This window comes from Semicossyphus pulcher, unplaced genomic scaffold (assembly GCF_022749685.1).
Source record: "Semicossyphus pulcher isolate SPU_LCO1_2020_fin unplaced genomic scaffold, fSemPul1.0.p SCAF_19, whole genome shotgun sequence".
In the NCBI taxonomy this organism is placed as follows: Eukaryota; Metazoa; Chordata; class Actinopteri; order Labriformes; family Labridae; genus Semicossyphus; species Semicossyphus pulcher.
This window is the reverse complement of record NW_027211692.1, coordinates 15,343,317-15,368,256: the sequence shown is the minus strand read 5'-3', so window position 1 is coordinate 15,368,256 and position 24,940 is coordinate 15,343,317. Positions and strand designations below refer to the sequence as shown.

General features: G+C 42.3%; 1 protein-coding gene across 1 annotated transcript in view; it reads right to left on the bottom strand.

Moving 5' to 3' along the window:
* Nucleotides 1-24,940, bottom strand: part of grik4 (glutamate receptor, ionotropic, kainate 4) — a 148,835-nt gene that overhangs the window by 23,176 nt on the left and 100,719 nt on the right. The window contains exons 8-10 of the mRNA XM_069668079.1: nt 20,661-20,813; nt 19,283-19,387; nt 4,202-4,309 (exon numbers count right to left, since the gene is read on the bottom strand). Of these exons, the coding sequence (XP_069524180.1) occupies nt 4,202-4,309; nt 19,283-19,387; nt 20,661-20,813 (366 nt within the window). The remainder of the gene's footprint in view (nt 1-4,201; nt 4,310-19,282; nt 19,388-20,660; nt 20,814-24,940) is intronic.

Genomic DNA, 24,940 nt, shown 5'->3' with positions numbered 1-24,940 from the left:
AGAGCACTCAGTAACACAAGGGTAGTCTGGGAAAATGACCAAGAGTGCTGCGGCTGACAAAGATAGCAATGGCTCGAACAGAAGGGACTAAAAGCAGGTCTCAGGCATTAACAGGGAAAATGGGTCTTGGGACAGGATTTAAATATTGAGAGGGTATGATTCCCCAACAATGGCAGCAAGCTGGCACCAAAGAGAGACGTCCCCGCATACAAAGCTCTGCATCATTTGATTTATTTCAGAAATGGGGAATAACACCGAGTCCGGAATTTTGTGAGCACTGAGCATGAGTAGTATTTAAAAGCCTAATTAAATGAGTGATGTATTAACACCCAAGGCTGTTTAATGAGTAGCTAGTGGCATAATAACCAGCTGTATAAAGCCGGGGAAAAAAAGACTCACTGAAATGTGTAACCGAGGCTGTGTGTGTGTTTGTGGACCTGGTGATGCTCTACTCTTGTTGGTGGCTTTACGATCGCTCTGTGCTCTTTCAGCTTAATAGAAAATATTCATTAAATTTGCATGTCTGCACGGTAAGTTTGCATGGGAAATGGTGGTGTTTGATTGTGGTAAGCTTGTGCAAGGTGGGCACACAGGACAGAGGGGACAGTCTGAAGTCGAATAGAAAGAATCAGGGTGTGTGAATGGGATTCATTTGGGAACAGGTGCACTGTAAGAAAGCGTCTGTGTCTGCAAAGATAAACAAACAGTTTGAGCCCTGCTCAGTGACGCTCTGGTTCATAGTATCATCGCCTGCTGGGACTCTAGTTCTTATTATGAATGCTCCTTGATTCCGGTTTAACCTTGGAATTAAATATTGGAGAAGAGGTCTCAACAAAAACGTCTAAGAAGGCTGTTTTTTAATAAAATCCACTTGGAAAGAAGATAACTTGATGCTCTGAAAATTTCAGCAGTCACGTGGGACCAGCAAGAGCTAAAAATACACTGTAGAAATGAAAACAGGCGACTCTTTCAACTGCTCGAAAAGCTGCTGCATTTCAGAACAGACAGAAAGCACAATACTACACACGATTCAAGAGTTTTATGTCAAGGATAAAAACGGCTTTTTCTATTACATCAGCGCGGCTAGTGAGGGTATAAAGATGTTAGTTCACTAAGACCTAAACAGTGCCTGTAACAAACTCAATCAGTGATACAAACACATGGCTCGTGCCCCAGCAGTAAAGCGATAATCAATTCTGTGCCTGCGTTTTTTCCTTTTTTTTGTCCTGGGGCTGTTCATGAAATTGAAGCGGGATGGTGACGGCTATATGTGGGTTTAATGAAAGTACCCTGAAAACACTAGGTGCACAAGTCAAAGTGCACACAAACACACACTGAAGTACACACACAATGCTTGGAAGAGAGCACCCATTAATACTGTAAGCGGTAGTACAAGCACACACAAACGACCGCAGTCTCCCAGGCCGGCGCTAAAGGTAAGGAATTCTTATGGAGGCTTTCAGCCGCGGCTCGTCTGCCGCCCACAAGCGAGATAACAGCGACACGGCAATCACACCATGATGAATGAGCCGTGATAGGCACCGAAAATTGCTCCTTGGTGGCTTCCTAAGTTTGGTCCGGGGACTCTATATCTCCAAAGTGAAATCAAAGCTCTGTGCTCGGCCAATTCTTTCTTTCACACCCTTTTTCTGTTGTGAAAACATTGTCTCATTTGTACTCCGCCTCAACCCAAACTCACACACATCTCCATTCTCCCCTCACGCCCTTCCCCTCCTCTGTGAAATGAACTGTGCCACCTGAATCCCAATCAGTCTCAATGAGGTCACCGAGTCGTTCAGTGGCAAAATATGGCAATATGTCCTTCCCTCATTCCCACGGCTCACCAGCAGATAAGCCAGCCACTCAGAATAACACATTGGCCCAATTGCCTCTGCTTACAAGCTACTTTGTGTCTTATCGTCTGATTCATCAGCGAGGAGGAGGAGCTGAGCGACTGTTTGTGTGTGTATCGATGGATGAAGAAAAGCGTGAAACACATGCTGCAGACTGAAACTCTGAAGGCTTTTATGCAGCTCCAACATGAATCCATTCATCACATTTGATGTTTCACAGTATTACAAAAGCCATATTACGGCTTATCAACTGCAATATATTCTTCTCACAAGGGCTGAAAACTCCTAACACATCTGCTCGACTAATTAAAACAGGTGGGTGATTAATTGATGAGCAATTAATCACTGTTGGTGGATCAGTCAAGAATAAATTAGTCGTGCAAAGTTTGAGAGGCATTTGTGCTTCACTTAAACATTTGTTTAAGCGGCAGGACTTGTGCTGAATTTCTAAACAGATTGTTTAAAGGGAAGTAACTTTGAACCTGATTGGCTGCAGGGTGTCTATTAATTATTAAGAATTGACCTTTTATATAGTTCTGCTAAAACTGTTACCTTTCGGAACAACCGTGTTTGCTATATGTCAGCATGTTTCTGAAATGAGTAACCATCTAATTAGCTAGCTGACGAGGATAGGGCTAGCAAAAAAAAAAGAAACGGAGAGGTGAAGAGAGACATTTCTTTTGTATTTACTCAGTGTAGTCCTACAGTGCCTCATCCCCTCAACACCACAGGATGTGTGCCTGTAATACTCAAGCTGCAGGACGTACAGTTCCTCTCTGATCTTAATGATACATAAGAGATCATCTCACATCCCATTGCTTCTTCAGACAGCTGCAGAGAGTAAACATGACCTGTCACTTGTTTGTGAAAATCTTGATGTTGATTTAGGGACAATGACATGGACGGTTAGAGAGTGAGTGTTGTTGTTAAACATACAGTCAAATTACATTTACTTTCTATTAATATGCAATTCTATCTTTAATCTGCGAGCATACCTTTAGAAATATCTCCCGTTGGCAAGTTGTATTTAAGGTCCCATCTATTTACTGGCAATCTCAGATCCCATCGGATATCGTCTGACGACATTCTCTGGGGGCTACGGTGAACATGTCAGCTCGCTTTAAACTACTTCCAGTCAAGAATTCCTTTTCCGCATGCTGCATTGTTTACAGAAACACTGTTTTTCTTGTGATTTACATGAAATGAACGGGTCATAAGTTTGCCGAAATTTCAACATCATGATGCAAATTTGTAAAATCGTAAAAATCTGTCCTCAAGAGGAGAAGAAAACAAAACTTTAAAATGCTCGTTTGCTGAACGGAGGTTGGATCGATAATTTCTGATGCATTCGAGGAAGTCGGGAAATCTAACTAAAAATCTAAAAATTTTGTGACACAGCGTCAAGGGAATCTGTGTCAAGTTGAATTTTTGAACGGATTGTTAGCTGAGCTTGCTGCAGATGTCTGTATATAGCAATTAATAAGATTACAGATTCTATATTTCTATGTAGAATCTGTAAATAGAGATGTTGGAAAAAAAACGGGCCATTCAGGCAGCTATAAATATTTTTGATGTAAATGTGGTCGGACAAAATGTTGTAGCCTTTACAAGCGTAGTAAAACTCCATGTCCTATTCATTAATAGAAGAATGAGATGTTTTAGCTCCCTTTCATGTTTATTGTCATCCAATCTGTCCTTCAATAAAGCTGATAAATTGTGTTGCGTTGTTATACTTTGTTGGTCTTCTTGTTAAACGCTGACAGGCTGAACGTGTCGAGCAGTTTCAAGTGACAGGCCTTTTTTCATCTTGTTAAATTCATTCTTGATTAATTTATTCATGATTCAGACACTGAGTATACTTGTGCTGAAAATCTAAATGTCAACCGTTTAAATGAAGCCTTCATTGAAGAGAAACATTAATTCTGTATTTTTTTTGAAGTGTTCAGATTAAAATATAATTGATCATTGACACGGCAGGTAATTAGTGAAACTGCTAAAAAACTGCCTCCTTTGTAACAGGTAGCAGAGAGAGGCGGTGAGAAGCAGCACTCACAGGATCTATATTTACAACAGACGCTGAGAAAGGCTGACATGGTGAATTATTAGCTCCTGCTGATGCACTGTGATGTACCCTCATCTGAAGTACTCGGGGCAAAACAATCGCGCAGCATCACTTCCTCTGATCCCAGGAGGACTGAGTTTGGATCTGAAAATACAAAATGGGCTTTTGATATGGTAATTGTCTGTCAACCACAGAATGTCAGCCACATGTAGCTCAGCCTGGGAGTTGAGCTAATATAATCACACGGTGGATGTGAGCATGGCAGCGTGCATACAGTAGTACTTACTAATATTGTCGTGATGGTAAGAGTGGTGTTGAAGAGGGTGTCAGTCACATTGATGGATGGAAGCTTTTTCTCCATGGACAGTCCATCTTCAGAGTGCCACAGGCCAATCTGCAGAGAGTGAACACACACACACATACACACACCGACAGATCAGTCACTGAGTCCATCAGCTGGAAAGGCCAATAGAAACAATCCGCCCTTAATTGCCTCTCTCTTCTCTAAAGGAAACCAGTGTGACCTTCACTGGAAAAGGCAGTGGACAGGTCGCAATGTTGTGAGATGACACAGAAACTTAGACAGACTGCAGGAGGAAACAGAGACAACATATGTGTGGCTCCTTGAGGAGCGAGCACAGGGCATGTGTTCAATCAGAGGCAACAGAATGCATTCATTAAACCAATTACCGGCAAATCCTGTGGCGCAGAGCAGCATTCTCATTTTCATTACAGCTTGAGTGGGGACTCACACCTCCACCTTACACGCCGGCTTTCCTCCCATTCTATTTCAATCTGTCTGCGCCATTTCCTCGTTCATTCGTTTATCTGCTCGACCACAGTTTGACAAAACACGAATCCGTGATGGCAGTGTCTGCAAACACAAATCCATTTCTGCCTCTTGCTACGTTCTCTGACTCACCTCCATTTTACCATAATGGCATTGACAGCAAAGAACCTTGATGATTTGTATGCTCCGACCTTGAAATGTTTTCATGCTTCCTCTAATGGTGGGGAAAATTCAGTAACCCTGGAGCTTATTAAAATCTCTCCAGGTACTGCGTGAAGTGAAAAGTGCAGGGAAGTGAAGGGTGTTTTTCTTAGCTCTGACACGAGGACAGTGCTCTGACTTCTTCACCGACTGCTAATTTACTCTCTACCTGTTCTCTGCTGTGCTGTATGACATCTTTATTATTCACACTTTAAATCGCAGTACATCTTTGCAGGGGAGTGTACGGTAAGACTAATGTGACGCTGGTGTCACAGCATGGGCAGGGCTATCAGGAAAACTATTTTCCCTCCCTTATCGTGGAAGTTTCACAAGCTATCATTTCATTTATGCGGCTGACGCACAAAAACTCAATGTCAGTGTCAATAATAAACGGAGCAGCTTCTGAATGTGTTCCTGCGGAAGATAACCTCAAGATCAGGATCAAGATAATATGTTAAACATGTTTTCTTTATTGCATATTTAATTGGTGAAACTTATCTCCTGTTTAGATTTAATACACGAGGAATATTTAAGAAGTAAAGAGGTCACTCTGCTAAGATTCCTGTGGAGCTCTTTGAGAAATAAAATGACAATTAAAAACACTTTTTTCAGTCATTTAGTTTAAAACTAATTATGTAAACAGTGCCAGATTGGAGGGAAATAAGATTCCTTATCATAATTATCAACCTCCCTCCGTTAGGGATATTCTATAGGAGGAGGAAATGAGAAAATGTTTTTAATTTAGCCTTGATGCATTGTTGGCGTGATTCATTCCTCGTCACTGAAATGAGTTATCTGATTACGTTTGGAAACCTTTGGGAGAGTTCTCGTTGTCTGGAGTCACGCCGGAGAGGATGAGCTGTTAGAGAATCAGAGATTTAAGTCTTATTAAAAACAAAAAGCCAGAGTAAACAAAGCTCTCAAAGTGTGGTCATAGCTGGTTTCAAGGCTAAATTGCCAAAATTCTCAAGAGACTTCAGCCCCTTCATGTTGATCAGTGCCTTCATTTGGAAGCTGTTAAATCTGTCTCCCAACACTGATGATGAATTCTGATGTGGGATATAAAAAAAGGAGGAGAGGGAGAGAGCTCCCGGAATCAAAGATTTCCTTTGAGAGTATATGATCAAAAAGATCTCTCCTTCCATTTCCTCTGGTGCACTTGTTGGGAGAAACAGCACCTTGCTCACACAAATAGACTAGCGCTACCCAAACGCCCCCCCCTCCTCCCCTGCACAACACACTTCGCACTCTGCTACTGACGGCCCCAAGAGACAGAGAGGGAGAAAATGTGAACACGCTGTAGCACCACTGAAAAGGGGAGCTGTGAAATATGGTGTTCGGCAATCAGCGTACACAATCAGTTGTCAGAGCCTGTGGAGGTGGTGGGAGGTGGCAGTCTGTGGCTCGGCGGGGCTCAGCAGGTGTCACTGGAGGTCTGAGCGTGAGGGTGACTGTGAGGGTAATGGGATGAGGTGGCACCGTGACTCCTGCCCACGGACAGGAGGTGGAGAGAGAGGGAGCTGTGAGCAGGAAGGGAGAGGAAGAAGCATATGCTGGCGGGGGAGGAACTGGCCCTTTGGTGGCCCTGCCGTCAACTCTGTGTGAGCAGGGAGGGGGAGAAAATAGAGCTGTGCTGTCTGAGTCACTCCGACGAGCAGGAAGGAAGATGTACACATCAGCTGATGTAAGCAGGAAAGTGCGTTCAGGAACAAAACACACTGTGACATTTTTCAAACTGACTAAAAGCTGCAAAGGTTGTAATCCTTCTTTTTGAGACTGTAAGCAATAAATTACACTTTTTATTATTGATCTGTGCTGTAATAATGGGAGGCTACTTGTTATATAGAACACATAGGATGAAAGGAAGACAACAGACTGTGTAAAAGTTAGAGAGAAACCAATACATAACTAATTAAAGCGATGAAATATTAAACACAGTTGCCATTAATCTGACGGCAGGGAAAGAACATCAATAAACTTACAAGTCGTTTCCCTCGGAGCACATTGTGTAATAATTCTGTAGGTTGTGCTTTAAATTGAATGAAAGCCCAACAATCGCATTAATCCTGGAGAAGCAACAGCATTCAACCATTGCACAAAGCCTCATTATACATGCTGCACTACCCGAGAATCTATTAGACTCATAAGCTTTTATCACGGTGAGGGAGGAAGCTGCATATTGCCATATACCAGACTGTGTTTGTGTACAACAATACAAATAGCTGTAACTTGGTGTTTCTCATTTGCGGTGTCATTAATATGGTATTTACGCTGCAATTACAAGAAAGAACTACTGTGCGGTACAGATTTCAAAGTTTAGACTGTGCTCTATTTATTTTCCTGAGAAACAGGGAGGCACCAGGAAGAATGGGGTATAATAAGAGAGAGGGGAATAGGAGAGGAGCAAAAGGAAAAGACTGTGAGAGAAAGAAACAGATGCAGGGGAATGTCAATCACTTACTGAATAGGCGCGGCGAGGCTGGCGAATGGAAAGAAAATCAATGAGAAAGTATGAGGAGCAGCCGGCTAGGGAGCCAGAACATAAGGTAGAGAGAACAAGAGAAAGACATAGCGCCTGGGAGCCAGAAAAGAGCGACAAATGCAGAGAGAGAGAGAAAGAGTGTGAATTCAAAATAAAGAGAAAGAACAAGAGATGGAGGAAACAGAAGGAGGGAGAGAGAGAGTGACACCAAGTCGAACTACACACCCTGCAACAGATTACCCAGGGTTTTCGTTCTGCAACCTGAAATTACAGCACGAAGAAGAGATTAGGGTGGCTGCTCACTGAAGCGTCAGGATTGGCTGATTTTGCTGTCAGAAAAATGCCGTGTCCAATAATGTGTGGCGAGACTGCGCTGTGACAGACGCATCCATCATATATGAGAGAAGCAATAGCTACCATTATCAAACATAATGTCATTCAGCCCACTTACACCGAGGCTAACGCATTCAGGTGTCACGGCGGTGCAAATGAGTCTGAGTCTGAAATATGTGTGTGTGTGTGTGTGTGTGTGTGCTTGCATGCGTGCCTGCCTGTTTGTGGCTGTGTGTAATGCAGAGGCATAATATCCTCATAGGCCTCTGAAAATGGACTTTTATTGCTCTTATAGCATCATTACGATGAAAATATGCTGAAGTAGATGCAGTTTCTACCCATCAGCGCACATTACCACCGGTTGAATCAGCAGCTAGTGCCTGGTTAAACCAAAACAAGGGACAGTTATATTTAGGGCGCATCCACTCCTGCACACAGAGATCACATTGTTCAAATCACAGGGAAAGGCGTTGGTGTATTAGTGTGTGCTCCTGTGTAACTCTTATGGATGTTTTCTCTGTGGAATAGTGAGTGGGGAATATGGGCTATCTTTGAACAGAAGCTCTCTGTGGTATGACTCATCACCATCCAAGATGAGAGCAATCAGGGCGGTGCCAGAGGCAAACTTCAGGGGCTAGACAGACACAGGTGGTGGTGTAGGTGGTTGGCACTGCCATAGAGTAAAGAGAAGATTGGGCAGAGCACAGGAGTCGTGACTCTAAAGCTCATTGAAGAAAAGGAGCAACAGATATGTGGTCTTCTTCAAACATCCTTGCAATTATTTGCTGCTTTCGAAAAAGTCTCTAATTCCTGGTAGGGGAGAAAAGCATGTCAAAAGCTGACCTCGTTAAACTCTGAAAATGTGTTGTTTCATAACAGTCTTTACACACACTAATGCAGCCTGTAATTTCAGATCTGGTAATTGTCTCCAAAGCAAGTCAACACACTCATTATTTGGCATTTTGGTGAATAATGGCTCTGCTTGTTCAGTCGCCGTAATGAGACACAAGCTCGGGGTTGAAGAGGAGTTCTTTTGGCTGTCAGAGCAGATCTTCAAAGCAGCATTGCAAGTTCTCCAAATGCTGCGTCCCCCGCAGAGCACACAGCAAACAATGGATGCCCTCTCAGCGACAGTCCCTGCTCAGCCTTTGGCTACCCCGCACACGACTGACTCTCCAAATGTCTTCATGTTAATACAGACCGAATCGAAAACACTGGGGACAGAGCAGGACTTTAAGGCATCCGCTCCACTCCCATTGCGCTCATTACCTTCAACCAACCCTACTCTATTCCAGCTCTTCACTATTATGAGACAGAATATGAATACATCTACATTACAAACATAATGACATTGTTGATGACATGATCATGTGACAACATTGACAGTAGCTAAAACATTGGGAGTAGATGGATATCACTCCACTGTCAAAGCATGAACGCCTGGTTTCATTTGTAAATATAGAATATCTGGACAGCCCCACAGCATGAATATACAGAGGTTAAAGGTTAAACCTCCTACACAGATCTCTGAGAGGCTGTTATGCATCAGTTTTATATTCTTTTTTATTATATTATAGTTTTTATTCTTTGGTCAGCTAGAAGAAGTACTTTTTGACACTTTTTGTCACTTCTTGTGCATCTTTGTTAAAATGTCCTTTTTACCATTTTTGGTAACTAGTAGGTTTAAGTCTGAGACAGGCCAACATGTACACTGTACAGTGTGTACAGTAGATCAAAAATAGTTTTTGACCCTTGTTAAGATCTACAATAATAAAACGTAATTACCACAATAAATCTAATACCAAATGGGAAGAATCGGACAAGACATCTGGGAGCACAGAGTGTGAGGAGCCTGTCTGAAGGCAGAACTAATGAAACAAAACCTATAAGGTTATAATGTATGGTTGTTCTGTAGCTACGTTATATCCAGAGTCTTTGTAGGAATCCAACAGTGCACTCGGCAGACTGATAAAAACAGAGACGCTGAGGCAAACTTGCAGGCGCACAGGCACAGAGGCACTCAGGCACATACACATAAATTTGCATGAACATGCATATTACACACATACACACACTTTAACGCTCACGCAGACACACACACACGCTTACACACGCCCAGCCAAGCAACACATACACAGTCTCACCCAGCCTTGAAATCCGTTAAGACTGGGGGATCTTGCAAAACAGCTCATCCATTCCGCTTTTGATCTATTCCCCATCTCCAGCCCGCAAAGTGCAAACTGAGAAAAACAAAAGAGGAAAGGGGACTGCTGCACGTCTCTGAGAGACCAAACAAAGGAGAGAAGTAGAGACACAAAGAGGATGCCGGTGTGTGTATACTGGGGATGTGAGTCTCTGCATCGAAACAGTCAAAATGAATTTCAATATGGAGTTAAAGATAACTTTGAGAAAGCTGATATGTCACAACAATTAAATACATCTCTTATTTGATCTTACGCAACGTTATTGAATGAGATCTTCACTGGTTACAATTTAATTTGCTTTGACTGGTGCCACAAAACTTGCGTGACATACCCCTACTGCCTCTAATATGTGTAACACTGATGTGATTTGTTTACACTCCAGGGGAAGGCAGCTGCTTCAAACTTCGTTCTGGACCGACTGAAGATTTCCTCCAAGGTTTTGAATGAATCTCGATCAACATGCAGGAAAAAAACTAAAACACAGAAGGTCTCGAGGGAGAATATGTCAAAAAGTGACTAATATGACTCGTAAACAATGCAGCCCAGCTTCCCTCCATTCCAATACGCTCACATCAGCAGCTGTATCGTGCGGCTGACACAGTCTTCACATCGCTGCTAAAAAATGACTGTGTGTGTGTCTGCGTGTGAGTTTTTAAGAGACAAAAAATATCAAGTCAGATTGCATTAGCTTAAACAGCACATGCACGCACATGTTGCACAAGGCCTTGTAGTCAGAATCAAACTCATTCATATTAGGCCAGACGATCTAATTATACTTCAAACGCAATACATTAAATTACATTTATGACTTGTGATTAGTTTTCATCCCCACTCGAGGAAATTAAATGAGAAGAAATTTAATAAAAATTTGTATTTTGCTAGCAGACGTAGTTTCTTCTCAAAATTCATTGCTTCTCTGACCTCCAGGACCGTCTGCAGCACATTTAACTCATCACAGACAGGCTTTGTGTGCAATAAACTGAGGGACACAAAGGCGCTCATAAACTGATCTGAGGCTTTGTTACTGAGCACTACTGACATTAGCAAGAGGGCTTGTGGCTTTTTAAACTTTACATAACAGTTTGCTCCGTCTGAACACTTCTTCCAACACAATGGTGATATGATAACAAGTATCATCAGTGAACACTCAGCAGAGAGCATCACTAACAGCAGAGAGATTAATGCAACATAAAAGATGGAGCGACTTCAGGGAGCGACTTAAAAAATGTAGGCATGCAAAAGTTTGTTTGAGGGAGTGATGGAAAAGATGATACTGAATTCAAACTTTTAATTTGAACTTGCAGGCAGATGATTCCAAGGTCTAAATTCCCCGCTGGAAAGGCACAGAGCACCTTGAGTCATCTGCATGAAAGGAGGCAGAAATGGGGGAAAGTGATGGCACATAAACAAGGTGAAACAGAAACGGTGTTTAATGGATCAGACTTTAACGCGGTCTGACATGCTGCAGTTACAGTGGCTGGAAACACTAACCACATAGGGAAGACAAACACTCAAATTCAGACAACTTACAGTAAATAAGACAGGAATCAACATGTTTAAATATTGTAATTAGATTATATCAAGCATTAGAATAAACATTGATTATAATAAAATCATTTATAAAGGCCTAAAAAGAGCAGTAGTGATCCTGATCCTCTGAGATACTGAGGAACATTCCAGGCACACTATTATTTAAGTGGGAAATAATATAGCTGCATTGCATACTGGGAAAAAAACACACACTTTATACCACTACTATTTCTTTCCCCCTGCTGGCAAATAGCAGCTTTCTATTCTATTATTTGTCCCCAAAGTGTCAGTTCGACTATATTCTTTGTTTAAGACTTGATATTATTGTTACTATCAGGGGCATTTTCAGCCGAGTTTAAGTTACACTGCTGCTTTATTAATTTTCCGAGACAATTTTGCCACAAGGCCCTAATAAATCTTGACCCTGATAAAGATGCATATAAATGATTTATGGCTAAACTCAATTTGCAGGCCAGAAATTTATGTACAACAGTAGATTACCTTGTTTTAGGAGGCCATCTGGGTAACCTTTACATCTGATTAAAACTGTAACTTTGGGCCAATAAAACACACTTTAATTATTGTTTACAGTTACACAGCTTGCACACAGAGTTATACTTACACTCTCTCAGAAGCAAACATACACACAGAATCAAAGATGGAAATGTGTTTTTTTAAGTGCACAGCTGGAGGAGATCAGAGGGCCGCCTCAGTCTCTAAACTCACTCTGACCTTCGTGGCAGTAGCTGGAGCATATTAGACCCTGTGCGTCTATCAGACCTGGTTAAGATGTGCTCATCTCTGCTGGAGCCTGAGGCACGGAAAGAGATCCAAGCCATGTCATGGTGTGCTGAGCTACACCGGGCTCCTATGATAATGCCCTTCAAGGAAAGTAAGAGGGTGGAGGCAGTGTTGGATCAGTCGACCTGCTGCGCACCACCCAGCCCCTCTTATCCCCTTACATTTTTTCTCTTCCCCCTACCTGTCCCCTCCCTCCCTCCCTCCCTCCCTCTTCCCCTCACATTGCAGCAGCAGGGAGAAATTGAATTGAGTGCATCTGCATCGGCAGCGTCGGGGGGCAGCTAGAGTAATAGTGTTCTCAGAAATGGGGCGGGGAAGGAAAAAGCAGATTGCCGTAATAAACGCAGAAGCAGCGCTGACAGGAAATAAATAAATCCAATAGAAAAGAGAAAGAAATTGAACGAGCACTTTCACCTTTTAACTGGAGGAAGTCTTGTGTAAATAACACCGCTCAAATCATTTCTTGCAAATTGAAGTGGTGCCCATGCAGTATGTGTGTGTGCATGTGTGCCGACAATGTGTGAGAATGTGCGTGTGTGTGTGTGTGTACGATATTCCGGGAACTGAGCGTTCCCTCAGATACAGGGAGGCAGATTCAGATAAAAAGGGTCTCCTATTACTTCACTACCTCCTATCCTTGGCTCCACCTCTAAAGACCTTGACACAAGGACATCTGGGGACTGCTGTTTATTAAAAAAAAGCAATCTTGCTGTAAATGCTAAAATGATAAATCAGGAGATTGCAGAGTATGTACGAGGGCAGGTCAGGATGATTTAACACTTCCCTAATCACTGTAGGGATGTACAAATGCAGAGAAATAAGAACATGGGACTTAAAGGTGTGGGAGAAAGACACCATCAGAAAATCAATATCCAAGGTTAAAATTAAGTGTACAGCACAAGGCTCCTGTTTATTTACACCAGAGGGATGGATGCTTTGAGCTGTGGCTGCTGCTGCTGGAACAGAGGTAAAATCTATTCAGGAGGAAAAATAATCAAAATGAATTGGACTGCAGTGTCGAACATGGCGGGAGTATTCTCTACCTGAGACAGGAACTTAATCAGTTCTTTGTATTTAGGCAATTCACTCTTAATGCTGCAGCAAATGTAATCTAGTCTGATAAAAGGGATTGCTTGGGACACTTGCTTTCTAATTCAGTAAATCTGTCAGGGGTTGTTTGGGCAGCTTGTGCATTCGCCTGGAGAAGGATTTCTATTACTTCAGTGGAAGACACGGAAAAACAGAACATATTTTCAAGCCATATTTTTATGGGATTACACTTTTTAGATCAGGGAAGCAGGCTTTCAAGACGACATTAAACAAAGTGAGAAAGAAGCCTCAGGGACAACTGCAGTAAGTGGTCACTAGAGAGACGCCTCAAACTCTTTCATGTTTCTTTGACCTTTGTTTTTACAGCTATTGCAGTTCAGCTCTAGTCTGGTGGCCATCAACCCTGCAAGCTTCATAAAAACACATTATGAGCAGGCTAGAATGTCAGAACCAAATCTATTCCTGGGCACCGAATTGTGCAAAGATCCTGTGGATTCGATAATGAGAACAATTTACTTTGAGTCATGCTCGAGTCGGCCTTTGGCCTTTTCCACTTCTGGCCAACATGTGCTGCTTTAACCAACTCACAACCGCCTCCCCGCTCTGCAGCCTCTTTCAGTCCGTACAACCGACTGACTGAAACATTTCTCTGTTCTCTCTCGCTCAGGTTGTTTCTATACCACAGCTGTGATTAAGTGCCTCCATTAGAAAACTTAATTAGTGATTCTGTTCTCTCCAGGAAGTGGCCAAGAGTGTTTGCGGCTCACCGGCACCCTGCTACGCACAGAGATGCACACGTGTGTGTAGTGTGTGCAAACACACACATACACAAAAACAGAAATACACTGATGCAGCTTACATAGCACCCTCATTTCTGCACTCGCACACACCAGAGCTTAGCGCTATAACAGGCAACAGCTTGCCTATTGCAAACTGCAATAATTACTCATTTTACAGCTTCCTCTAGTTAACAGGCGTGCTGCTGTCAGGGAGCTCCATGCAGAAAATAAGGGCCAGTGTACAGAGGCCAGGGGGCTGCAGAGAGGCTGGACTGCTATGTCAGTATGCTGTGTGTTTGTTTTAGAAAAAAAAAAATTGTGCCTCGGCTAAACACGCATTAATGGTGGCAGGCTCGATGTGTGTGATTGCGTGCAGAGCCAAGAAGCAGGCAGCGGGGGCTGGCAACAACTCCATCACAAATCTGCGATGACACACACAAATACAGAAGTATAAACATGAAAAGCAGGCATGCAGATGAACACACACAGGCACATGACAGCACATACACGCTGTAAACAAACTGATGTCAGATCAGGCAGCGGTCCTAAAACTGGCACCACTATAAAGTTACAATAGCTCTCACACTTCGGATCGCACAAACTGCTCCATCTTTTGAAGCTTGTGGAGGGGAGAAAGCAGCCTGTGTGTTCAGAGGAACAGGTTGAGTTATACAAGCCATTTGTATAAACCCAGAATGATACTGTTTTACAGCGCATCCCTGGTGTTTGCACCATCTGGAGAATACACACTCAGAAAAAGGTCCAGTCGCACACACAGGCCTATATAGTCGTAGTAATTTAACAGTATATTAGGCTCCTTTATCGCGCTCATTACACTGGGTTTTAAATATACGTAAGAAAAGGATAAAGAGGATTACAGCCTATTTCTTTAATGTAATACGATTAGTCATTTCAATGAGAAATAGGAGTGAAGGTCATTGTTGCTTCCTTTGGTATTCGGTTTGGTGACAGCTTAAGTAGTGCTCCAGCTGTTCTTGGACATGCAGAAATATCGTTTCAATGTTTCTAGTTTGATAGCTTTTTTTTTGCCTTGTTTCTTCCTGTCCCGTTTCTTGTATGCCCTTTCTGTCTCATTTACCTTCAGCTCGTCATCCTCTTGTCATCTTTTCTCATCTCTCTCTTTTCCCTCTCTCTCTGCCTCCAGCTGCCGCTCTTGCCTCCTCCCTGGGTTATTGTTAGGTACAGGTGCCGGTGATGCCTTGGCCAGACCATTAGACCACAGCATGCCAACTTCTTACACCATCATCATTGGCCTAACTGGCTGCCAACACAGGAGCAGCTGGGAAATTTACTTTGCCTGCCAAAACCTAGCAGATAAAGAATATTGTGTCATGCAGCCATATCATATTCTGGAAAGACGGAAGGCCAACAATACTGTCATCTGAAATTGTTGTTTTTAAGCTTCAGCGATCACTGGAATTTACTTTCATACAAATAACTAAATAATAAATAATCAGAACAAGTTTTTGTTTTAAAGATCTGAATAGCATGAATGATACATTTGGGCAGCCACAGTGGCATGTTACAGACACCTCTAGGGCTACACAAGGTTCACACCTTCTGTGTCAAATTTTACATTAAAGAAAATCTGAAATATATCAGCACATGCATAATATGGGTCCTTATATTCTGACAGTCCTGAACTAGCAGTGCGATTCATTGTTACTCTATTACAGATGTGAAGCTCTGACCTACACATGAACTATTACCCTGTTTGAACCCTTTAAGAACAAGGAATGATTAATACTCTAGTCAGAGCTGAGAGTTGCAAAGCATTTCCAATGACTGGAGCTGTTGAGTTTAAAAAGGTGAAAAACTCATGATGACAAATAAATAGGTAGATAAATAAATGCAGTAAGGAAATGCTGGGAAACAGAACAGCAGGACACTTTTTAATGTGTTGAAATGCCTTCAAGAGAAATCTAATTAGTGACAGTGATTGGCTGCAGGGTGTTGAACTCCCGAGCAGCTGATAGTCGCATATTAGAGGCGATCTATAGCACAACCACAGGGCTTGAGATTATTGGAGGTGGGTGCTCTGGGCTAAAGAAGGAGAGAGGAAGAGGGGTAGAGAAATAGAGATCGACGGCTGTGTACCAGGGGCCTGATTGATCTCCAGAAAGTACTGATGGGAGACATCCTTTACTTTTAGAGCTGAATTTTGAATCAAGCCCAATTTTTAAAATAGCACAACAGAGTTGTGCTAACTGTGTGGGTTTATTTGACGACTACTTAAACAAAAGACCTGTCATATCAACTTGGCAAATATTATTTGCAAATGTTCTGCTAAAACTCTGTATTTTAAGGCGTGAGTGTGTGTGTGTGTGTGTGTGTGTGTGTGTGTGTGTGTACACAGTGCACAGTGAGCCACCCTGCCTATCTCTGCCAAGGCCCTGGCACCTCCAGTGTCTGGCTGGCTGAAGCGGCCCCAACCCAACAGCATGTGGGAGGTGTTATTCAACAAAACAAACGCCACCCCCATCCCGTCCCCCCAACTCACACCTTGCCTCTCGCCATTAACATAACTGGCAGGGCTGCTTTATAATACTTCTGGTTGAAATCATCACATTAGACCTGATAGCATTATCCTTCTGTTGACTGGCCCAGTGCCAGTATAAAGAGGGGACATGGGGAGACGCAGACAAGGTTAATAAAGGCAGATGGGCGGCTGTCTGACTCTTTTACGGATTGCTGAGGTAAGATTTTTCTCACATTCAGGCGGGAACGTGATCTCCTCTTTCCTGAAGATCATCCCAACTGAAAGGGTCAAATGATTTAAAACAGAGGTGTGAAACTCAGGTATTCATCTCTGTGCTGTCAAACTCTCTGTGCTATAATAGTGTTACTACTACTACTACTTAAAATGCTCTGCAAAGGAAAGCACAAATACAGTTTTATGTTGCAGCAAAGTGGTGATGCTTTGTGGATAATGGATGAATTAACCATCAAAACCATCATACATCAGCAGCACAGACAGAAACATACTCTAATCAGGGAAGCGGGGAAAAGCACATTGTAGCTGTCAGGGTGAGAAACAGATATTTTCAGGGGGGCAAAAACCATGTGTTGTTTGCCTCAGCTCCATGAAAAAGCACAAACTTAAGGGATTATAGTTATCGCTTCACATCAAACATCAGGCCTTAAGATGAAAAGTGAAATATTTAGCCCTGGCATTTATAGAAAACAGGGTTTTAAGTGTTGGAAGCAGAAAGTCAGATGTAATCCTGTTATTGTAAAGGCTGCTAGAGAGCTGTGAACAACGACAGGGCAACAGGCAGGGACTGACAAAAAGGAGAAACACTTGCATTCAGTTTAGTTTGAAAAGAGCAAACAAGAAGATGTTTGCTGGATTGTGTGTCTGTGTGTGTTAATAGAAAAGCATCTAGTTGCAACAAAAGGCCAGGCGCAGAAAGTTTAATTCATTTGTATCTTGTTACTTTGGCATTCACACCTGGAGTCAACAAACCAGACATCTTGCAGATTTCATGGAATTGATAAATATACTGAAGGCTGTGTTTTATAATCAAGTCACCACAGAGGAACAGAACTTTGTGTTTGGAGTCGCTCGTTATGTGGATGTTTTCCTTTGATGGGTCAACAGAGAAAACAGGTACGGACGGTGGTATTGGTGGTAAACTCCACTCATACCTGACTAGTCTCTTATCTTAAAACATCTCAAGCCACACAACCAGATCAGATCCAATGTAACATTTTTATCCGTAAACTCTTGTGACTTACATGCGACTTATAAAAGAGGTTGTCGTAACATTTGGGAACTTAGTTTGCCCAGTTTTTACTATAAAAACAAACACAACCACAGCCAGATTCTCCATCTTGATCCACACCTCCATCACTCAGCTATTCAAGCTTCTGCTACGTTGGAGCCAATGTTTATCTTTGATCCTTTTTCCCCTTTCCAGCCATTACTCACATCCAACCTATATTTGTTACCTGGGTAAAATACTACAGAGTTTTACAGCTGATGACAGCTCAGCTCCACTGGTGCATGTGGAGATGCTCTTGATAGATGGCAGAGTGTCGGGCAATCATTTTGCCCAAACACATTTTCCCCAGACAGTTTTGGATTTGAAGCAATGTTTTTGTCTTTGTCACTGGTTCCCAAAGGGGGATGCAGGACATGTTAGGTTCAAGATGTGTTCGATATTTTTACATCTTCAAAATAATAAAAAATTACAGACATTTTAGTCAAATATCAGAGCTCTGAGCTCTAACACTTTTTTATTTATACCTGAAATATAGCATCAGATACCCTGGCTATATATCGTCAACCCCTGAGCAATAAACACAGTACACAGCACAACAGCACCAGTGCTTCTGCCATCCATTCATTACTCAAAGCTGCCCAAAGCCTCTCGTCACTTACATTTCATTACAGATTAATTTCAGTCTTTGAAATCCTGGTAAATGTGTTCAATTTAGAACAAACTGAAGTATTTCAATCAGTGTTCCCTCTTTGAGAAAGTTAAGCAAAGAAATGTCAGTGGAGACCAGTTTCACAAATTTAGCAGGGTGGTTCAGGGAGCAGACTAAAATGTGTGGTAGTGCATGTAGAGTGCACAACCACTTGTAGGAAATCTGATATCCCAGCAACCAGTGGGGCAAATCGGAGTGACTGGTATTGATGAACGGCAACAACAAACTGCTGATGTATTATTGTATCATTTTGTAATTTACAGACATGGCTGTAAAAGCATATTTTTATGCTTTTATTAAAGGAATATTTACATTTGTTCTAACCTAAATTTATCGTCCATAAAAATGTGCCCTAATATTTGTTTTCTAGCACCTTGACACTTGAGCCAGCAGAACGATGGGGATTGCTTCTATAAAAACATGTTGAGCAAATGTCATCACGGCTCCCTGCTGTCAGATCCAGCTCGACTTACATCTCTGCCATGAAGACAACAACTGTAATGTTTGACAGCAGCACAGCCCGACTGAGATCAGGACTGAGCCTGAGAGCTTTGTGTCCCGCAATAACAAGTATATCATAGCCAGTGAAAATGGAGGTGGGAGTCACTTCTGAAATACAGCTCGATTCACACATAAATTCTTTTGAGCTGCTCACATGAACTTTATTTTCTACAGCAAAGCTGTTCTGATGTTTGGACTGACAATACCAACATCACGTTTGTAAGAGTGGGAGTTACTTTACCTGCCTTAGGCCTTCCTTGCTGTTCTGCATGATCCTCAGGGCGTAGTTAGACCGCTGGCCTTTGCTGTTGAATTCAATGTGGCCTGTTAGACCTTCCAATTCTACCTGTCCAACAGAGAGAAAGCAACATGTTAAAAAGCCTCACCAACAAACCTGTCTGCTTCCCTCTCAGCTGCTCCTATCACAAATATGACTGCAGGCCACATTAACACTACTGGCTCAGTACCAGCCTGAAATATGACAAATTCCAGAATAAAGACGTGAAGATGAGGCTGTAATATTTCAATTTACAACAAAATGGAGAAGTCATTAATCACATCTTCTATCTCTGAGAGAAAAGACAAACATGTCACATTTGAGTATTTTGATAGCACATCACTTACAGACATTTCTCCCTAATAGGATCACACATCTTCTTCACTGACAGCTCATCTTTATCTCTCCTCCTCTATTGTCTCACAGTTTAATGCAGAGACGAGATCAACTTACCGAGTGGATACTGAATGAGAGCAATATTACACAATATTATCTGCTCTTAGTGAAAACAATCTATGCTGTGAAAAAAACAATTCAAATATAGAAAGTGACACAATTATTATCTTAGCAAGCTTGGTGATATGACATTAGCTAATGAATATAATTTCCTACACTTCTTGTTGCTGTGAGTGAGTCAGACTAAACAACAACATTTTATAAACTTTCTCCCTTTCTTGCCGAGAGTTAGATGTGTAGATCATTGACTCTGTTATGTATATGGGATAAATATAAAGCAAGCCAGTTAGCTTAGCTTGGCACAAAGACTTTTTAACATCTGACACTTTAATTTGAAAAAACAGTTTGGGCAGGAAAGATCATTAATTAGACGATGTCAGATACTAAAGCTTATGGAGATTTTCATCACAGCTTGATGTTTTTATGAGTGCATAGTTGCTGAGCTTTTAGCATGCAATCATATAAAATATAACAAGACATAAGCCCTTGCCCATTTTTCTAGTGTTAATACTACGCTCAGCAAAACAAAGCCTGGTGGCAGCTTTATATTAACCGAACAGAGATTAGAGTGGTATCGATACTCTCAATGTAACTCAAAAGAGCAAACAACCACATTTCCCAAAGTGTCAAACTTAAAGGGCCAGCTCGCCGATTTTCAACCTCAGTCCCATAATGCTATTGTGGGGAGCTAATGCCATTATGGTAGGAAAAAATGAAATTTTGATAGAGATGATCCACCGGTGTATTCTCGTCGTATTTCGGATTCTGTAGCGCTTGTACAGCTTCGACTGACAGTGGCTTTTTCCAGGGGTGAATTTCTCCTTTAAGGTAAGTCGTGGTCAGTCCTGTCGTCTATTTTCATCTTGTCCAGCAGAGGCAATCTTACCATCCTCAGGTAATTCATGAGACTGGTGCCATGCTCCCAAATCTTGGAGGACTTGCACGAGAGCTGAGTGGCGCCGACATTCTGGCTACGGTTCAACTCCTGGACCGCTGCCACCACCGCGTATACCGCATCAAAGAGCAGAGCTGAGGAGAGCTGCAGAGGGACAGGGAGGGAAGAAGGTGAATACATTATGCATACACACACACACACACACACACACACACACACACACACACACACACACACACACACACACACACACACACACACACACACACACACACACACACACACACACACACACACACACACACAAAAAGCAGCAAAAACCCAAAGCACACCAACTGCAAGTGTAACATGTCAGTGGTTAGCGGTCAGAAAGGGGTTAACTTATCCCTGGAGTGGCAGTGAGATTATTCCATTAGATCATTAGAAAGACTCTGATCTGCTGACAGCGTTGAAACCATCTCTCTCTCTCTCTCTCTCTCTCTCTCTCTCTCAGTCTCTCAGAGAGACTCTGTCCTTCCTCCCATATGAAGCTGGCACCCCCTGACCATTCCAATTACCGCCTGCCTCTCTCAGCGAGGGCCAGAAAACAGTGGGAAAGGCAGCTTCTCCTCTCATCCCCTCAGTACAAAAATCCTCATTGTTGCTACCGCTGCATCCTGCTATGTACATTTTATTCAAATACACAATGTCCTGAATTAAAAGGAGAGTTGGGGATACATCGATTCAGGACTGACAGATATTGTGATGTTTAGTACATTTGGAGACCAAAGAGAACTACAAGAGGCCATTAAACTGGAAGACTGTGATGTAAAACAAGCTTGAATTGGCTGACGTAATTGGTGGATCGCCCATTAAGAGCAATATGGTGAAGACAAACAGCCTGTAGAGACATTAAAAGCATGAGTCGATGCTCTTTGGGCTTCACACACCGGAATAATGTCTTAGTGGTGGAAACAGATAAAGTCAGATTGTTAAGCTTTAAAAGTGAATGGCAAAGTGTTACAATACATTCTGATTATATTCCACTCGTATCTGATAATATCTACAACATGAGGCTGATAATGTCGTGGCATTTATCTTCGTTTCACACTTTAGGTCTGTCTGCCTTCTCATCTCTTTCGTTTCTTACTAACTTTCCCCGAGAAGCACGGGATCAGGCGGTTTATATGACATGACTCACTCAACAGGTGTGGACATGGACATTTTCATAGTGTTAAACAAATATCATGTATGGACCAAGTTGTTGAGGTTAGTCTTTTTTCTTGGCTGGTATTTAAAAATACAGTGAATTGAAACATCACATATATTTGCTACAGAAGTCACATTAGCACTATTAGCATTAGCACATCAAGCACATTAACAAATGGCAGTTCCAAAGGGACAAGTTTCTGTATTCAGTCGAACACAAATCTGTGGCGACAGGAGCAGCTTTCACTACTTCAGGCCTGTTTTACACATAAAAATGGAGTTTGGTAACTTATTCCACCACCGGGGAACTACTGAGGAGAAGAGTTGAGTTTGTGACTTAGAGCCCTGTTGTGATGGGAGTACAAGGCGCCTTTCATTGGCAGAGCGTAGTGGGCAGGACGGAGTGTAGACCTGGATGAGGGCGTTCAGGTAGGCAGGAGCCGTTTTTGTTGCTGTTTTGTAAGCGAGCAACAGGGTTTTGAATTTGATGCGAGCGGCGACTGGGAGCCAGTGGAGGGATATGAGCAGTGGAGTGACGTGCTGTTTTGGGTTGACTGAAGAACAGTCACGCTGCTGCGTTCTGGATCATCTGCAGAGGTTTGAATGTGCATTCAGGAAGGCCTGCTAGTAGGGAGTTGTAGTAGTCAATGCGTGACATCACGAGAGCCTGTACCAGCAGTTGTGTTGCACGCTCTGAAAGGTAGGGTCTGATCTTCCTGATGTTGTACAGGGCAAATCAACATGACCGAGCAATCGAGGCCACATGAACCTTAAATGTTAGCTGGTTGTCAATTATGACGCCTAGGTTCTGGGCAGACTTTGTTGGTATGAGCTTAGTTTGTCCAAGCTGGATATTGATCTGTGGTTACATAGATGGACTGGCTGGGATGACAAGGAGCTCAGTTTCGGACAGGTTGAGCTGAGGGTGGCGTTCTTTCATCCATTTAGAGATATCGGCAAGGTATGACCAGATCCATGCAGAGGCTGTAGTGTTCTCTGGTGGGAATGACAGGAAGAGCTGGGTATCATCTGCATAGCAATGGTATGAGAAACCATGAGAATGATTGCACCAAGTGAGGTGCTATATATTGAAAAGAGAAGAGGACCGAGCACTGACCCTTGAGGCACCCCTGTGGACAAGCCGTGTGGTTTGGACACTTCTCCCTTCCAAGACACTCTAAAAGATCTCCCTGAGAGGTAGGACATGAACCAGAGGAGGGCAGATCCTGAGATACCAAGCTCAGAGAGAGTGGAGGGGAGGATTTGGTGGTTCACTGTGTCAAAGACAGCTGACAGATCTAGCAGCAGTAGAACTGAGGACTGTCCAGCAGCTTTAGCCAGACACAGTGATTCTGTTACCGACAGTAGTGCTGTTTCGGTAGAGTGCCCCTGCGTAAAGCCAAACTGATTTGGGTCCAACAGGTTGTTCTTGGACAGGAAGTAAGATACTTGATTGAAGACTGTGCGCTCAAGTATTTTTGACAGGAAGGGTAGAAGTGAAACTGGTCTGTAGTTTTCAACCTGGTTGGGTTGAGGGTGGGTTTTTTGAGCAGTGGGGTGACCTGAGCTTGCTTGAATGCAGTAGGGAAGACACCTGTTGAGAGTGATGAGTTGATAATGTGCGTGACTGCAGGGTTAAGTGTAGGGGAAATGGTCTGAAACATGCATCCTTGTGTGTGTTGTGTGTGTGGCGACAGGAGCAGCTTTCACTATTTCAGGCCTGTTTTACACATAACAATGTTGCATCTAAAACCTTTTAGCCTTCGGTTCTGTTTGAAGCTCTCCAACACAAATACAGTCACGTCTTGTGCACCTGATGATATTTTGGTCTCAGATAAGATAAGGACTATTTGTGTGCCTGTGAGGTTACTTTGCTCGATGCTATGTTGAGAATGTAAATACCGTGATATAACTGCAAGTAAAGAAAAGGCAGCATAACTTCTACATTACATCGTCTCCAGTAAAACCTTCTCTTACCCTCCTGACATGAAGCTGCCTGCATTTTCCCCACATGGACTTTTACATGTAAAGAGGTCCCTTGTATGCTTTTATTGTATGTGTGAGCCCCACAGTTATATTTCCTCCGGACCTAATTACTGTTAATGAAAAGACAGCATATTATCTATGTGCATGTCTAAATGAGTTAATCACTTTCTTGCTCTGCCTCCATCAGCCTTTATTCTTTCTAGTTATTAGCTAATTAGTCACAAGTCCTAATTGCTGCAGGCTCACAAGGAGCTTAGTGACCTGCTGTGCAAAGAACACGACTCTTTTTCAAGCTGTGTTCAAACTATTCTTAACCTGTTTCACCGCCCAGCTGGTATGAAGCAGAAGAGGGTGATTGGTGCAATTAGGAGCGTGTTTGTTCCTTTTTCTAGATTTATCCCGACTTCAAACACAGAGAGAGATTGATTCTGTAATTGACTTGCCTAATTTCTGGTTTCTAATGAAGCCCTTAAGAAAATAAAGAACTGCACCCAGATGTGTTCTTCTTGTGTTTGTTAGCAGTTATTACTAATTACAGACAAGTTGTTTTGATGAAGTGGTACAAGAAAATTTCAGTTTTAATTACTTTGAAGAAGTTGAGCTCGCTTCATATTCCAATTATACTGTAAGCTTGGTTAGTTTCCTTACTCACAGACGATGGAAAACCACTTTTTAATATGGTATGTATATATTGAAATGTATTTTTATGTAAGAAGTAATAGTTAACTTTTCTTTACTGGTCTCTCTGAGCAGGATATCAATCTAATAGCTGGTGAAGTTATTCTTGTTACTCTGTTATGCCATTTATATGAGTGATACCTCTGGACAAATGGCTGAGAGAGCTCAGCCTTGAGAGGGATTAATGGGGAGTCAGATAATACTTATAAATTCTGGTCTTATAAACAAGAGTTCATCTACAAACAGATAGCACTCAGAGGGTCATGTACAACATATTATTGGTTGAATCTGACAAAGAAATTCAGATAAGCCAATATCACAACACAGGTTTAAGAGCTGAGAATATAACATGGTCAAACATGAGGGACATTTCTCTGTGTACTGTCGTTGGCTCATGAGAGGAAGGATTTATATATTGT